The sequence below is a fragment of the Heterodontus francisci genome, chromosome 24 (assembly GCF_036365525.1).
Source record: "Heterodontus francisci isolate sHetFra1 chromosome 24, sHetFra1.hap1, whole genome shotgun sequence".
Classification (NCBI taxonomy): Eukaryota; Metazoa; Chordata; class Chondrichthyes; order Heterodontiformes; family Heterodontidae; genus Heterodontus; species Heterodontus francisci.
In genome coordinates this window covers 17,629,442-17,645,981 of record NC_090394.1, presented here as the reverse complement: position 1 = coordinate 17,645,981, position 16,540 = coordinate 17,629,442, and the positions used below count along the sequence as shown (strand labels likewise).

The following is a 16,540-nucleotide window of genomic DNA, read 5'->3' as shown; positions in this document are numbered from 1 at the left end:
AAATGTGGACCTGGAACAAAAGTGTTCACTATTTTAATAAAAATAATGTAATTATCCAGATAAATGTCCTGCAACACTGTTTATAACAAGGTGGCAAAAATGGTCAAATCATACAAATTAGTGTAGTTGTTGACACTGCACTATAGAAATGGAGCAAGATGTAAAGACATGACTCTTGAATGAGTGCTCGTGATATTCCACAATGTGGGATTCAAGAGTCGGATTTACAGTTCTCGCTGTATGGTATTTATCAGTATTCATACTGCTATACGCCGGAATTAATCTCAATGTAAATGTTCAGGTCATTTTCCTTTTAATTCTTATGCACAGATTAAATTTCATATTTAATCAATGTAGCTGTTCTTTTCAACATAATAGATTTTGAATGGTATTGTTCTGGACAGTGAGCAAAAATTTGCCTTTATTTGGAATTTTGTCCAAGCATGTGTCGTCCTCTTCACCCAATTATGTCCAGTGTTAATAAAAAGAAGGAAGTGTCACTGAGGAAAATTCTTGCCAACTTGGATCTCCAGGCTCTGTTAAAATCAACTGAACAAATCAACAAGCTCTCCATGGGGAGCAGTGCAGTTTCCTTTTATTAATGAAAGAACTTGTGTACGTATATGTATATATCGTCATAGTTGTCGGGAAATGTAGCAGTCAGTCAATGCATAGCCAGGTCCCACAAACAGGAATGAAATACAAAACTAGATGATATAGAATTTATATAGAACCTTTTAAAGTAGCAGTACGTTTCGCATGAGCATTATCAAACATAAATTTGACACCGAGCCACTTCAGACATTCGGACAGGTAACCAGAAGCTTGGTCAAAGAGAGGTTTTAAGGAACATTTTAAAGGGGAGAGGCGCAGAGAGGTTTAGGGAGGAAATTTGTGATCTTGGAGCCTAGGCAGCTGAAGGCATGGCTGCCAATGGTGGAGCGTTTAACATTGGGGATGCGCAAGATGCCAGAATTAGAGGAGTGCAGAGATCTGAGTGGAGGAGGCTGCAGAGTTGGGGAGGGATGATGGAAGGAGTTGAAAACAACGTGAAAATTTTAAAATTGACGCATTGCCAGACCGGCAGCCAATGCAGGGTGAACAGGACTTTATATGAGTTAGGATGCAGGGAGCAGAGTTTATGATGAGCTCAGGTTTATTGAGGATTGAAGATGTGAAGTGGCCAGGAGAGCATTGAAATAGTCAAGGATAATGCCATTTAAAAAAAAAATGTATAGCTGTTTGGCCAAAAAGAGCCTTGGTTTAACATCTCATTCACCAAGTACCACCTGACAATGTTAGCCTAAATTATCTGCTTAAATCTCTGGAGTGGGGCTTGAACTTCTAACTTAGCAACCAGAGTGTTATATGACTAGTCAAGTCTGTTACTGGCTGGATGTCAGTTGGGAATAATTTGAGCCAGAAAACTTCATTTAAAGGATCGATACAATAATCAAACAGATTTAACACTATCAAATATGCACAGTATACAAAGTGTGTCTCAATTGATTTTGTATTTTGTTTTCAGCATGCTCCTGGTGTGCCGAGAATCTTGGTCGGTAACAGGTTGCATCTTGCCTTTAAGCGGCAGGTTCCCACTGAACAGGCACGTGCTTATGCTGAGAAAAATGGGATGACATTCTTTGAAGTCAGCCCACTCTGCAACTTCAACGTGACTGAGTCCTTCACAGAACTATCTCGGATTGTGCTTATGAGGCATGGCATGGAAAGGTTCTGGAAACCAAACCGAGGTAAGAAGAGTTACTTTATTTTTCATTTTTCATTTTTTGCTTGAGAGTTTTGAATAAAATGTATAACTTGGCAGAGAAAACATTTATACAGCAATCAGCAGGAAGAACTGTATATCTGTTCATCTATGTTGAGATAACTGGTCTCAGCTGGGATCGCAGTCGGAACATGGCAGTTGGCCTGAGCAGTACTGAGTTATCCTTTGACTCCTGCTTGAAAGTGAGTGTGTGGGGATGTTTGGTGAGATCAGGATTTGGCTCTGCTCTGGTGGCTACATGGTCAAATAGCATTCAGCTTCTAGGCTTACAAATGCCCATTTGGATGAGCTACGAGATGGCTACCTGCACCTGTGCAATTGCATTGAGTTGCTTCACGAGGAAACAGAAGCAAAGAGGAGAAAATTAACATCTGGAAGAGTAGGAATGGCTGGAAAAAAGCATAGAAGGTAGTGTTGTGGGTGGATATCCAGGCAGGAATTTGAGGGGGCCAAGCTATGTCCCAAACTGATAGCTTTTTAGAATTGACTCTTTAAACCCCTACTGTTGCTGCCTCACTGATTTTGGGTGTTCAAAGACATTGCAGAATGTCAAGTTTGTGATGCAGAATTACGTGGGGCATCATGAACTATTGAATCATAAGATTATTCAAGCAACGGGTTACAATAGACCACAATATTCTCCAAATATTTTTGTTTTTAACATGCTTTTTGGATGCTTTGTAACATTGAATTTTATGACATGTTTAAAAATAAATATTTAGAGAATAACTGCTTCAATGGGACTTGGTAGACTCTAATGTAAAGGTATATAGTCTTTGTCAGCCAGTTTTCCCGATAGTGTTGTCAGCACTTGCTTGAGATTAAAATTATGCTGAATTTGATCTTTAAATTTTAGCATTATTTTTCGAAAGGATGCTTCATGACAGTGGTATTCTTTAAAAACTGCACCAACGATTATTGCTTTCTTTAAAAAAGGGTTGCTATTATTTAGCATGCACAGAAAAACTGTTGACGCAATATATTTTGTATTGATGTCAGTGCAATTAATGCAATTTTGCAGTAATCTCTGCCCCCAAGTGAGCAGACCTGGTAGTGCAAGGAAAAACTATAGAGGCTTCCAACTTTGTGTTTCATCCATGATATTTGTCAAATAATCTATGTATTGGATCAATTAGCCGCGCAATTTCAGCTGAACTATTAACTTATTGATACTTTTTATAAGATTAGTAAGACCTTCAAAGTTAATTTTTCTTGAGCAATTTGTTGCAGAATAATGGGTTTGTAAGCAGAGTTCACCAGTAAAATAAAATGTCAAGAGCTAAAGGCTGTTGAGATTTTTCACAAGTCTGGAGCGGGGGGCTTAATTTTTCCATCTGTTGTCTACGAAGGGCAGGAAAATCTATCCCTATTTCTTCCTGGTGTGACCTGATGTAACTGGCCCAGAAGCTCCTATAAAGAAAATAGTGATCATTATTTTCTAATTAAAAATGATAAATACTAACCTTTTTGTTACAAAAGGGAGCACTTTGGCACTTTGCTTGCCATTTTATCTATTGCCATTGTTTAAACTGGGTTCGGTGACCAAAGTACAGACCGGTTGGTTTGAGTTGCTGCTCAATAAACCTTGTACCGTTGTTCCTTGTAACTACTCATTTGCTTGACCACCTACCATTTTTCTTTATATGTCACTTACAGTTTTATTATAAGTTAAATTCCCCAAATGAAATTTTGAAGTCTTATTTGTGCACCAGGTCATCTTGTTTGAGATTGCAGTATCACCAAGCCATTTGAGCCATATCTTAAATGGCTTCTGATTGGGTGCAGACATCTTGGAAATTGTGGCGATTTTGTGACTCCCCTTGGTCTTGTAAACGTTCACTATTCCAAGACATTGAAGAGTTAAACTGCTGTTCATTGTCTTATGTATTATTTCATCTTTCTAAGAGGAGACTTTTTAATGTTGCCATTCTCAAAAGTAATAATATTGTAGTTTTATATTTGCTTCAAATTAATTTTAGGCTCTTTTGTGAGTTAATAAAGCAGTATTCAATAAAAACTGCTACTTAATTTTTTTTTCTTTTTTTAAAATCAGTTTTCACACTGCAAGACCTCTGTTGCCGAGCCATTGTTTCTTGCACACCTGTTCACCTTATTGACAAGCTACCACTACCTGTTGCCATAAAGAGTCACCTCAAGTCTTTCTCCATGGCCAATGGAATGAATGCTGTCATGATGCATGGGCGTTCTTACTCACTGGCTTCAAGCAGCGGTGGAAGTAAGGGCAACAGCTTGAAGAGGTCGACTAAACCCCCCCGACCACCGCAGAGTCCACCTCAGAGCTGCACACGTACTAACTGCAAAATCTCTTAGCAAAAAGGTTTTGTTTCGAGCTCTCCTGTTTGGCAAGAACTTCGCCAGCTGGCCAAGCTTGGAACCTGAACTCCTATGAAACAATTCTTGCAGCTTCCTACTGGACCAAATGAAGATATGCTCTGCATTTTTCAAAGGAATTTCTTTTTTTTTTGATCAATGAGCAAACACACTAGTTGAAACAGATACTCATTACATTTTGTTTTGACAATTTGCACTGAAATTTCAAACTAGAGTGTTTTAAAGAGGCTTGCAGGTGCCACAGTTAATAAAGGGTCAGCCAATTTTAAGGAAGGTGGTACTGGCATGTTTACATGGCTTTGATTGATCAGAACGTAAATCTTTACCTTTGTCCTCATGACTAATATATTATTGCTATGTGGTGGAAAGAAGAATCTCTGGGAATTGAACCAGTACAAATGCAAAGAATGGCTCTTGCTACTATAATTCTTACTAGCATCACTAAACTTCCGTGCCTTTTAACATTATAGACTATATCTAGCCTGCAATGGCCTGCATGTGGCCTTTCATACCTTAACCATGCCTTGCATCTTTATCTTCTGAAGACCAGGACAGCGCTTAAGATCAAAGGTTGACTGACAAGGTCATACGTTTTTCCACAATTCTTAATACCAAGATTAATCTGTATTACTATTTAATTTATATGCTATAGACTACTTGTTTTGTAATATTTTTCTCAGTCATAATGTATGATGCCATCATTGATTTAGTGGTTGTTTAACTGTCTTCCACATTAGCAAAAGTTGTATTAATCTTGGTTCAAGTGATGGGAATTTAATCTCCATCTCCAACTTCTGGACAAATCGAGTATGATGTCATTATTTCCAGCAACATAGAGAAATTTCAAGACGTCACGTCAACAACAAAAACTTCTCCTGGTGAAACTGAAGTCTAAATGGAAATTATATAAACAGAGACTTTTCAGTTGGTCTTTTTATGTCCTTTTAGGTTGTTGGAACAAAAGGGTTATAGCAATGATTTTAGCATTTGTTTTCGGCCAGAATCGCACTCACTTCTCACACCCCTTTTCCCCTCTCTAACAAAGGAAAAGAAATAGAGATGTCTCCCTCCTTTGTAAGTGATAACTATGTATTTCCCTTCTTTCTGTAAAAAAAAAACTTTGCATTCTGGCCACTAATTGTAATAGCTTTCTATTTTGGATGACACTTGTCAAAGGTAAACCGACTAAATGGAGAGAATGCATAGGAGAGACCAACTGTACCACTGAGGATAGGCCACCTTATGCAGTTCAGGTGCAGAATAGTTGCAGTATCCTCTAGTCTTTTTGAGGAAAAAAGGGAACAATGGAAGTAAAATGTTCAATTATGTAAAACACTATTTCACATTTATTATAGCTGCTGTGTGACACTTGAGAATGATTTTTGTTTTATTGGCATTTTTTCTTTGTACAGTTTGTGTTCAACTGTGAAATACATTTTTTTTTGCAAAATAAGGTGCCTGATTTGTCTTTTATTTACTGAATTACTTAATCCACTACTGTGATACTTCACAAATGCAGTAATTTTTCCAAGAAATCATAAAGTATGGGTGAGTTTTTGGGAATGGTTGGTAAGGTGCATAACATTCCAGATAACCAGCTATTGCCATCTCAGTCCGCAGCATAGAAGTACATGCCACAGCTTTGTGCAGTTCATATTGAAGAGCAGCTGGTTGCTACCATATTTGCTGCTCCCAATAGCACTTGGAAGGAGCACAAGATTAAGTAGATATCACACGCTGACACTTCTACCACGTGCAAGCACCAGGAAATAGTAAGAGAATGTGGCCAAACTATAGGAGGGAGAAGAAAAGTTGCCTCTTCTTTGGAATGAACTGTGGAAATTTGTTTCAGAAGTAACAATGTAGCAGGTAGTGGATTATAAGCTTGCCTTGATGTTCAATGGCTTTACCGTTGCTGGTTACCATTGACTAGAAACTGGACTAGCTATATAAATACTGTAGCTACAAGAGCAGGTCCGAGCCTGGGAATTCTGCAGTGAGTAATTTACTTCCTGATTCCCTGAAGTCTTTTCACCATCTACAAGGCACAAATCAGGAGTGTGATAGAACACACTTGTCTGGATGAGTGCAGCTCAAACAACGCTCATGAAGCTTGACACCATCCAGCATAAAAAAGCCCGCTTGACCCCCATCCACCACCAGTGCACAGTGGCTGCAATGTTGTCCAATAGGATTTCAATGCTGGACAAACTTGTGATCAGATCACCACATTTGCCACATGATCTAAGATGTATATTATAATAAAACAAATGTGCAATCTTTTTAAGAGTTTTGAGGTTTTAAACATTCAGCAATCAAGATTGTTAAATTCACTGCCAGAGCCAGGAGAATAGCTTCAGACGGGTATTGTGATCCAACTGTTCTGCAAAGCAAGCCAGCTGAAGGCACTGAAGTGTGGTGACAATCTGTTAACTGAAGTGTTCTGTTTTTTTTACTGTGCTCCAGTTGATTTTGTAAAACAAATTTCTTCGAGTAAATTCTATTTTATCAGAATTGAGAGTAGGAGGGAAAAGAATTGACAAATCTCTTATCTATGGCTTCTATGCTCAGACTCTTGCCTAGCTTCCATGCTGTCGCCTGTCATTTCTGGACACTGCATCTGGACATTTGATAGACCTATGGCTCACGGCCAACCTTCTGTAATCTATTACACTAATAGAGCCCTATTCCTTTCACTCACTCATTTCAACCTATTAAGATGAAGGCTGAACACATTTGGATGTTGCTGCACTGCCCCAGCTTGCCAAAATTGCATATTCAACTCTTCTTGGTAGCCGTGCAGTGCTTTCTGTCACTCATGCACCTCAACTGTTTTGTGAAAACTACCAGCTAAACAAAACCGAGTTCTTCAGTTAGCATCCTTCCAAAGGCTAGCCCTGCTTTCACAGAGCGGTTCCACAGATCTAAATGTATCGTCATTAGAAGCACCTAGAGGGAACAGAGCAGGTAACAAATGGCAGACTATTTTTCTTGGTTCATTGAGCAAGTGGCCCTTCAGCTTCCATGTCTCTGGAAACCTGACAACTGAACTATATACTAATACACAGCATCGCAGTCTGATCGATATGAGACTCCTGTCTAACAGCAATGTGGTTGATTCTTCCACGCTCAATTAGGGATGGACAACAAATAGCGGTCTAGTGCGTGACATCCATACTCATACCTACTGCTGCAATTTTTACACAACTCAATATTGTGTGGTTCTACAAATTAACATCTATTCGCTACATCTCTGGCTGATTCACCAAGTGGTGAGTGTATTGGACAACACTGATTTACAACATGCACTGCAGTAACTCACCAAGACGCTTTTGATAGCATCTTCCAAACCTCTAATGACTGGAAGAACAAGGACAGCAGACACATGGGAACACTACCATCTGCAAGTTCCCCTCCCAAGTTGCACATTATCTTGACTTGGAACTATATCTCCGTTCCTTCACTGTCACTGGGCCAAAATCCTGGAACTTGCCCCTCCCACCACCCCCCCCCCAACAACACTGCCACATAGACTGCAGCGGTTCAAGAATGTGGCTCACTACCACCTACTCGAGGGCAATTAGGAATGGGCAATAAATGCTGGCCTTGCCAGTGATGCTCACGTTCCATGAACGAATAATTTTAAAAAAGCAGGCGTTGATGATTAGATAGAGCATTCTGGTAGGGGGCCAATATTAGTTTTTCTTACGAACATAGGAGCTGGAGTAGGCCATTCAGCCCATTGAGCCTGCCCTGCCATTCAGTATGATCATGGCTGATGAATCCACTTCAATACCTTTTTCCCACACTGTCCCCATATCCTCTTAAGTCTGTCGATCTCTACTTTAAACATATTCAATGACTGAGCTTCCACAGCCCTCTGGGGTAGAGAATTCCAAAGATTCAAACCCTCTGAGTAAAGAATTTTCTCCTTCGTTGTCCTAAGTGGCTTCCCCCTTATTTTGAAATTGTGTCCCCTGGTTCTAGACTCTCCAACTAGGGGAAACATCTTAGCTGCATCTACCCTGTCTATCCCTTTAAATATTTTGTAGGTTTCAATGAGATCACCTCTCATTCTTCGAAACTCGAGAGAACACAGGCCCAGTTTCCCCAATCTCTCTTCATAGGACAGTCCCGCCATCCCGGGAACAAGTCTGGTGAATCTTTGTTGCACGCCCTCTTTGGCAATAATATCCTTCTTAAGGTAAGGGAACCAAAACTGCACATAGTACCCCAAATTGTCGTCTTGCCACCTGAAAATCATCCCTTTTTTGTCATTAATGCAGAACGTAAATGGATAAAATGGGTGTCCAGGATTGGTAGATGATAAGTGCAATGCAGATGTGCATTTGAAGAGCCCAAATGCTGTTTCAAAAGGATTCATTGGCTGAGAAGTAAGATGTCAATTTCGATGATTTTTTTTTACACAGGGTATCCTTGTTTTCAAATCCCTTCATGGCCTCACTTCTCCCTATCTCTGTAATCTTCTCAGCACTAAAACCCTCCGAGTTCTCTTTGTTTCTCTATTTCTGGCCTATTGTGCATCTCCCTTTTTGTATTGCTTCACCATTGGCTGGATTGCCTCAGGCTGCCTAGGCCCTCAGTTCTGGAATGAACTTCCACCTCTTCCTTTAAGACATTCCTTAAAACCTACCTCTGACCTAGCTTTTGGGCACCTGTCCTAATATCTCTGGCTTGGTGTCAAAATTTTGTTTGATAATGCTCCTGTGATGTGCCATGGGGTGTTCTACTATGTTAAAGGTACTATATAAAGGCAAGTTGTCATTGCTGACAACTACTTTTCCATCTACCTTTTGTGCCTTCTGCTGTGGAGCTTCTGTTCTTTTCATATCTTCTCAAATTCTAAATAGCTTAAATATCTGTGTCTTTTTTTTTGGTGAAGTGACAGAGGTTGATCAGGCTGATAATGCACCATAGAAGGCAAATTGCAACTATTTGCTGGCACTTTCACTTCAAACTACAAAGATCAATATGCTCCTACCTCCAGCTGACCTGCTTGTTTTATGTATCAGGGAACTGAAGTCTGACTTGTGTCAGCTCCAGTTAGTAGCTCACTCAGTATGTTGTGGGTGCTGCATTGTCAGGGGATGTTAAGTCAAGGTTCTGTCCGTGTGTCCTATAGCGTTATTAGGAAGAGTAGGAAGTTCCTGCTTAAAGTTCCGCTTTCCACCACTTCTGCAAAAACAGAATGACTTTCATCTTATATGCTGTTTGGAGACCTTAGTATGTACAAATTTGTTACCAACATGGACTGCAGCGGCTCAAGAAGACATCTCACCACTAACTTCTCAAGGGTAATTAGGGATGGGCAATAAATGCTGGCCTGGCCAGCAATGCCCACATCCTCATAAACGAATAAAAAAAAAATTTGCCTACATAACAGTGATGATACTTCAAAAGTAATTCATTGGTTGCAGAATACTGTGGGATGACCTTAGGATGGGAAAGATGCTATTTAAATGCAAGTTCATTTTTTAATGTAGCAAATATAACCGGTGCTGTAAATCTTGGCTGGAGGTAGGGTCTGAGCAGATGGCATAACTTAGTTTCGACCTCTGTTGTGAAGTGCAAACGGCTAAGGCAGGTCTCCTCAGACAATGTCTGAGTATGTATAACTACATCTGAAGACCTAGCTCATGGGATGAGACCAAGTAAGTTGTATACCTGCCTTAGTTCCCTTTGCTTGAAGACACTTCCAAATTCATCGTTGACCATGGAATTCCTACTGGACAGGATGGTAGCTACTCAACTTTTACCTTCTTCTTCTTCTTTGGCCTCCTTAATTCGAGAGACAACATTTACCACAGCATTGTAAATCATATCTGCAAAAGCAGTCTTCAATGCAAAATGTGATAGTAAGCAGCAACAGAAAGTAATGCTACAAAGATAATGCAGAAGCAGCTGTATGAAAACTTCTTTAAACATTACAATATGAAGTAAATGTACATATTTAAAAGATTAAACTTTAGAAGGAAATACCATTTTAAATGTGTGAACAGTGCTAAAAGACTGAAAATAATTGTGGCTTTTGGAATGGGACCACTTTGCATGGGAATACCTGCTACAAATAAGCTCATGCATGATCTGTGCAAGATCCTCCAAATGGCAAAAACAACAATTCAGATTGCTAAATTTGGCACCTCTTTTATCAGGCACTCGAGCCTACTTGCCTAGTTTCAACTGCACTCACAGAATGTGTGGGTGTGCTCTATTACAAAATTGTCTCTTCTATCTGTTGGATATGTTTAGCAGACAGGCACTCGGAGTTGTTACTTTCAGTAATGAACGATTGCAGATATGAAGAGAGTTGAAGTTAGCACTTTTTTTTAAACAAGAGCTGAGAAGGTTAAGAAGCCTGATAAAGGTTTTTGAAATTATGGAGGGTTATGATAAAGTAGTGATAGGCTGGTTCTGCTGGTTGTTGAGATGGTAGCGAGAGCACAAATTAAAATAATCTAAAAATGAATTAGAAGAGATATTTTTACACAGCTCTTAGAATGTGGAATCTTCATCATTGCTGGGGTGTCATAGAGTCATTAGAGCATAAAAGGACAACCTTGGCAAAGTAGTTGTGATAATTTTAAAAGAGAATTTGTTTATGGGAAAAAGGAAGCATGAGCGGGGAAATAGGATTATGCTTGGCACTGATGTGTACATGACCAGATGAAATTTCTCAACTTGCCCAGATTGGAGGGTACTTTCAAACAAAATCTGATACCCAGCCTCAGAAGGAGATATTAGTAAAGAGATAGGTTTTAAGGAGCACTGTTAAAGGATGAGAAAGAGCCAGACAGATTTAGGGAAGGAATTATAAAGCTTAGGGCCTAGGCTGCTGAAGCCATAGATTAGATTAGATTAGATTAGAGATACAGCACTGAAACAGGCCCTTCGGCCCACCGAGTCTGTGCCGAACATCAACCACCCATTTATACTAATCCTACACTAATCCCATATTCCCAACAAACATCCCCACCTGTTCCTATATTTCCCTACCACCTACCTATACTGGTGACAATTTATAATGGCCAATTTACCTATCAACCTGCAAGTCTTTTGGCTTGTGGGAGGAAACCGGAGCACCTGGAGAAAACCCACGCAGACACGGAGAACTTGCAAACTCCACACAGGCAGTACCCGGAATCGAACCCGGGTCCCTGGAGCTGTGAGGCTGCGGTGCTAACCACTGCGCCACTGTGCCGCCCTTGAGAACACTCCCCCCTGCTCTCATGCCCACATCTCTGTCCTGGGATTGCTGCAGTGTTCCAGTGAACATCAATGCAAGCTCGGAGAACAGCATCTCATCTACCGATTAGGCACACTACAGCCTGCCGGACTGAACATTGAGTTCAATAATTTCAGAGCATGACAGCCCCCCATTTTACTTTCATTTTTAGTTATTTTTTCTTATTTACATTTTTTACAATCTTTTTTTTTTGCATTTATTTCATTTCATCTTAGTTTGTTCAGTTTGCTTACCCACTGTTTTTTTTCAGGTTTGCACTTGCTGCTGTTCAATATTCAGTCCGTTAACACCTAATCTGTACTAATGCTTTGTCTTTCAACACACCATTAACATATTGTTTGCCTTTGCTCCATAACCTTTTGGTCAGCTATGTGGCCTTGTCCAAACTACACCTTCTCCTTTGTTACCTCTTGCCCTACCCCCACCTCACTTGCTTATAACCTGTGACTTTTCTAATATTTGTCAGTTCCGAAGAAGGGTCACTGACCCGAAACGTTAACTCTGCTTCTCTTTTCACAGATGCTGCCAGACCTGCTGAGTGGTTCCAGCATTTCTTGTTTTTATTTCAGATTTCCAGCATCCGCAGTATTTTGCTTTTATTATAGAGGTGTCCTTCTCTCCTCTCTACCCTGTAATCTGTTTCTCCTGTCCCACGATTGCATGAGAGCAGTTAGAAGAGTCTACCTGGTCACGTGGTAATGTTAGAGTGATTAGCCTTGATAACAAGGCAGCATTTGACCGAGTGTGGTATCAAGGAGCCCTAGCCAAATTGAAGTCCATGGGAATCAGGGGGAAAACTCTGTGCCGGTTGGAGTCATACCAAGTACAAAGAAAGATGGTTGTGTTTGTTGGAGACCAATCAGCTCAGCCCCAGGACATTGCTGCAGGAGTTTCTCAGGGTAGTGTCCGAGGCCCAACCTTATTCAGGCCTTCCCTCCATCATAATGTAAGAAGTGGGGATGTTTGTTGCTGATTGTACAATGTTCAGTACTATTCACAGCTCCTCCAATACTGAAGTAGTCGGTATCCATATGCAGCAAGACCTGGACAACATTCAGGCTTAAGCTGACACAAGTGCCAAGCAATGATGATCTCCAACAAAAGAGAATCTAACCATCTCCCTTTGACATTCAATGGTATTACCATTGCTGAATCCCCCACTATCAACAGCCTGGGGGGTTACCATTGTTGACCAGAAACTGAACTGGAGCAGCCACATAAATACTATGGCTACAAGAGCAGGTCAGAGGCTGGGAATTCTGCTGTGAGTAACCCACCTCCTGACTCCCCAAAGCCTGTCCACCATCTACAAGGCACAAGTCAGGAGTGTGATGAAATACTCTTCACTTGCCTGGATGGGTGCAGCTCCAACAATACTCAAGAAGCTCGACACCATCCAGGACAAAGCAGCCCGCTTGATCGGCACCTCATCCACCATATTAAACATTCACTTCTCCACCACCAATGCACCGTGGCAGCAATGTGTACCATCTACAAGATGCACTGCAGCAATTCACCAAGGCTCCTTTGACAGCACCTTCCACCTAGTAGGGCAAGAGCAGCAGATGCATGGGACCACTACCATCTGCAAGTTCCCCACCAAGCCACAAACCATCCTGATTTGGAACTGTATCGCCGTTCAGTCACTGTGGCTGAATCAAAATTCTGGAATTCCCTTCCTAACAGCACTGCAGGTGTACCCACACCACGTTCAAGAAGACGGCTCACCACGATCTTCTCAAGGGCAATTAGGGATGGGCAACAAATGCTGACCTTGCCAGCAACACCCACATCCAGTGAAACAAATAAAAAATAGTAACATTATTCCAGTTTTGGGTGAATTTGATTGTTGAAATAAGCATTTGGCAAGAAAGAAGAAACCAAGTCACAAAGACATACACTGATACCCAGTAACACAGACACACACTTACACCAAGTAACACAGACATACACTGACACCATGTAACAAAGACATACACTGATACCCAGTAACACAGACACACACTTACACCAAGTAACAAAGACAGACACTGATACCCAGTAACACAGACACACACTTACACCAAGTAACAAAGACATACACTGACACCCAGTCACAAAGTCATACACTGACACCCAGTAACACAGACACACACGGACACCAAGTAACAAAGACACACACTTACACCAAGTAATACAGACACACACTGACACCCAGTAACACAAACAAACACACTGACACCAAGTGACACAGACAGACAGACACCAAGTAACAAAGACATACACTGACACCAAGTAACACAGACACACACTTACACCAAGTAACACAAACACACACTTACACCAAGTAACAAAAACACACACTTACACCAAGTAACACAGACATAGACTGACACCAAGTAACAAAGACATACACTTACACCAAGTAACACAGACATACACTGATACCCAGTAACATAGGCACACATTTGGGGGGCGCAGTGGTTAGCAGCGCAGCCTCACAGCTCCAGGGACCCGGGTTCAATTCAGGGTACTGCCTGTGCGGAGTTTGCAAGTTCTCCCTGTGTCTGCGTGGGTTTCCTTCTGGTGCTCCGGTTTCCTCTCACATGCCAAAGACTTGCAGGTTGATAGTTTAATTGGCCATCATAAATTGCCCCTAGTATTGGTAGGTGGTAGGGAAATATATAGGGACAGGTGGGGATGTGATTGGAATACGGGATTAGTGTAGGATTAGTATAAATGGGTGGTTGATGGTCGGCACAGACTCGGTGGGCCGAAGGGCCTGTTTAAGTGCTGTATCTCCAAACCAAACCAAACAAACAAGCTTCTTGGAGGCAATTTTGGCAGTGGAGCAGTTATGGGAATTCCATGAAATTGAGGAACATATTGGATAAGAATGTCAACAGATGAGAAGCAACAACTGCTGAAGAAGCAAGGATGTAGCAGTAGACACTTCTTTTCAACAGTTATGGTGGGCTGCTTTAGTTCAATAATTACTTAAACTTGCATAGCTTTTTTAATGTAATGAAACATGCCATGGTATTTCACAGTGAAATTGGGACACTGAACAGGAATTGAGAGACGCGACTAAAGATGACCTCAAAAAGGTAGATTTGATGTGGCTTTTGAGAGTAGGGAGAGGTAAAACAAGGTGTTATGGAAGGGAATTCCAATACGTAGGGCCATGACAGCTGAAAGCTCTGCCATCAGTGGTGAAGTGAACAAGGTCACAGTGTGTACTTCAGATTCAGAAGAGCAGAAGATGTGAACTGAGATGTAGGCCTGTGGAAGGTTGCACAGATGGACTACAGAGTGACCCTTGCATCTTCAGGATGTACCAAAGTACTTCCCAGCCAACAAAGTACATTGAAGTGCAGTCACTGTTTTACTCTGGGAAAATGTGGCTGCCAATTTGTGCACAGTAATGAAATAAATGACCGGATAATCTGCTTTAGTGGAGTAGGTTGAGGCAGACATGTTGGCTAGAGAGAGCTACCCCACTCTTTGAATAATGCCATGAAATCTCATGTCCACCTGACAGACCAGCCCAGGCCTCAGTTTAACGTCTTTTCCAAAAGGCAGTATCTCCAATAGTGTGGCTGTCTCTCAGTACAGCACTGAGATACCAGCCTAAATTATGTGCTCAAGTCTCAAGAGCGGGGCTTGGACACACAAACCATCTGACTCAGAGGTGAAGAGTGCTACCACCAGCTGTAAAATTGTTTAAATTGCACTTAAAATGGTGTGGGAAATTTAGGCCAGCATCTCACACTGCAAACTCTGTCTTAAGTGTGCTGCAATCCAGTATTCTACTATTTTTCCCTTTGGTTTTATCACAATAGACCTGAAACAGGAGCTTGGCAGCACTGCTAATGGTAATGCAGCACTACTCAGCACAATGTGACCCGTTCAATGAGATTTGCAAACAACACAGTTACTCTTGTCCCAGGGAATGCAGTTAGTGAGCTACTGATTTTGACAAAAGAGGAATGATACTCTGTAATCTTGGGAGCCTTACCATCTGATAACAATTAGTGCCACGCTGTGCTGATGCCTCCTTTCCAGAGAAGCGATGAATGTGCTGCCCATTATAAACAAGGCGTCTGTCAGTTCCAGATGTATCTGTGGACAGTAGTGACCCACAGAGCCACATGTACTATCTCTGTGGTAGAAGTTGTGTACAAGTTAACCTTGTGAAGATGGTGCATCTTTAATTGTATACCTTCTTTTGTGAAGTGGATGTGAGGAAAAACAGATTTCTGACACTCCCAAGTCAGACTGCCTGGTCTGTAAACTTGAGTTCTGGAATTAGGAATGCTGTGTTAGTCATGTCTAGGTGTATTTGCACCTACCTTTCATGTCCCCTGATGAAAATTGCAAACCTTGGAAGACCCTCAAAAAAAACCCAGCCTGAGCATTTTGCTTACTGCAAAGTAGTGTATGAAACCAAGCCTGTGGAAAAGTGTGGCAAAAGAAGCCTTGCAATATTAAGAATGAAATCTTACAGGAAGGAATGCACCAATGAAAATGTACACCAATATAATTAATACACTGGTACCTGTAAAATGTGAGCTAAAGCAGGTGCAATGATTTGCAACCCACATTTTCAAGAGTGGAGCTATGCAAAATTAACTTAACAGTACCAAACAAGATGGGATTGGTTTACAGTGTGGTGTGTCGAAGGGTATTCTGCAAGAGGTTGATATGAGACAATGTTTGAAAGAGTTCAAAGAGGAAACCGATAGAGACTTTGAACTAAATTTGGAGGTGAGGAAAATGTTTCATGGAATTACTCAGCTGACCAGTAAAGCAAGTTATAGAAAGCCATTCTGAGTTACTAAAGGCTGTTGTTTGGTGCAGCCTGACCAGTTGTCTTTTGACACATTGCCATGTGCAAAATGGCTGTGACGGTCACCTCCTGTAGCCAGTTACTGCACTTCAGAATGCCGCATTCATCCCCGTTGAAGTAGTTCTCAACCAAATCCACTTTACAGAATATTGCCAACTGCTACCCATTCATAATTGGGCAATGGCTGAAATTGCTGAATCTTTTTTTTAGGCTGCAACCAACATTCCAGATTTGGGTGTTAAATATCACAAGTCTGCTCAAAAAGTGTCAACCAAAGTCAACTAGGAAGAGAGTAGAATTTATTCCCTGT

At 41.1% G+C, this 16,540-nt stretch overlaps 1 protein-coding gene across 1 annotated transcript in view; it reads left to right on the top strand.

Moving 5' to 3' along the window:
- rab40c (RAB40c, member RAS oncogene family) overlaps positions 1-5,591 on the top strand; it is a 108,562-nt gene extending 102,971 nt beyond the window's left edge. Inside the window, exons 5-6 of the mRNA XM_068056792.1 lie at positions 1,529-1,751; positions 3,840-5,591. Coding sequence (XP_067912893.1) covers positions 1,529-1,751; positions 3,840-4,117 — 501 coding nt within the window. The 3' untranslated portion in view covers positions 4,118-5,591. The remainder of the gene's footprint in view (positions 1-1,528; positions 1,752-3,839) is intronic.
- The last annotated feature ends 10,949 nt before the right edge of the window (positions 5,592-16,540 follow it).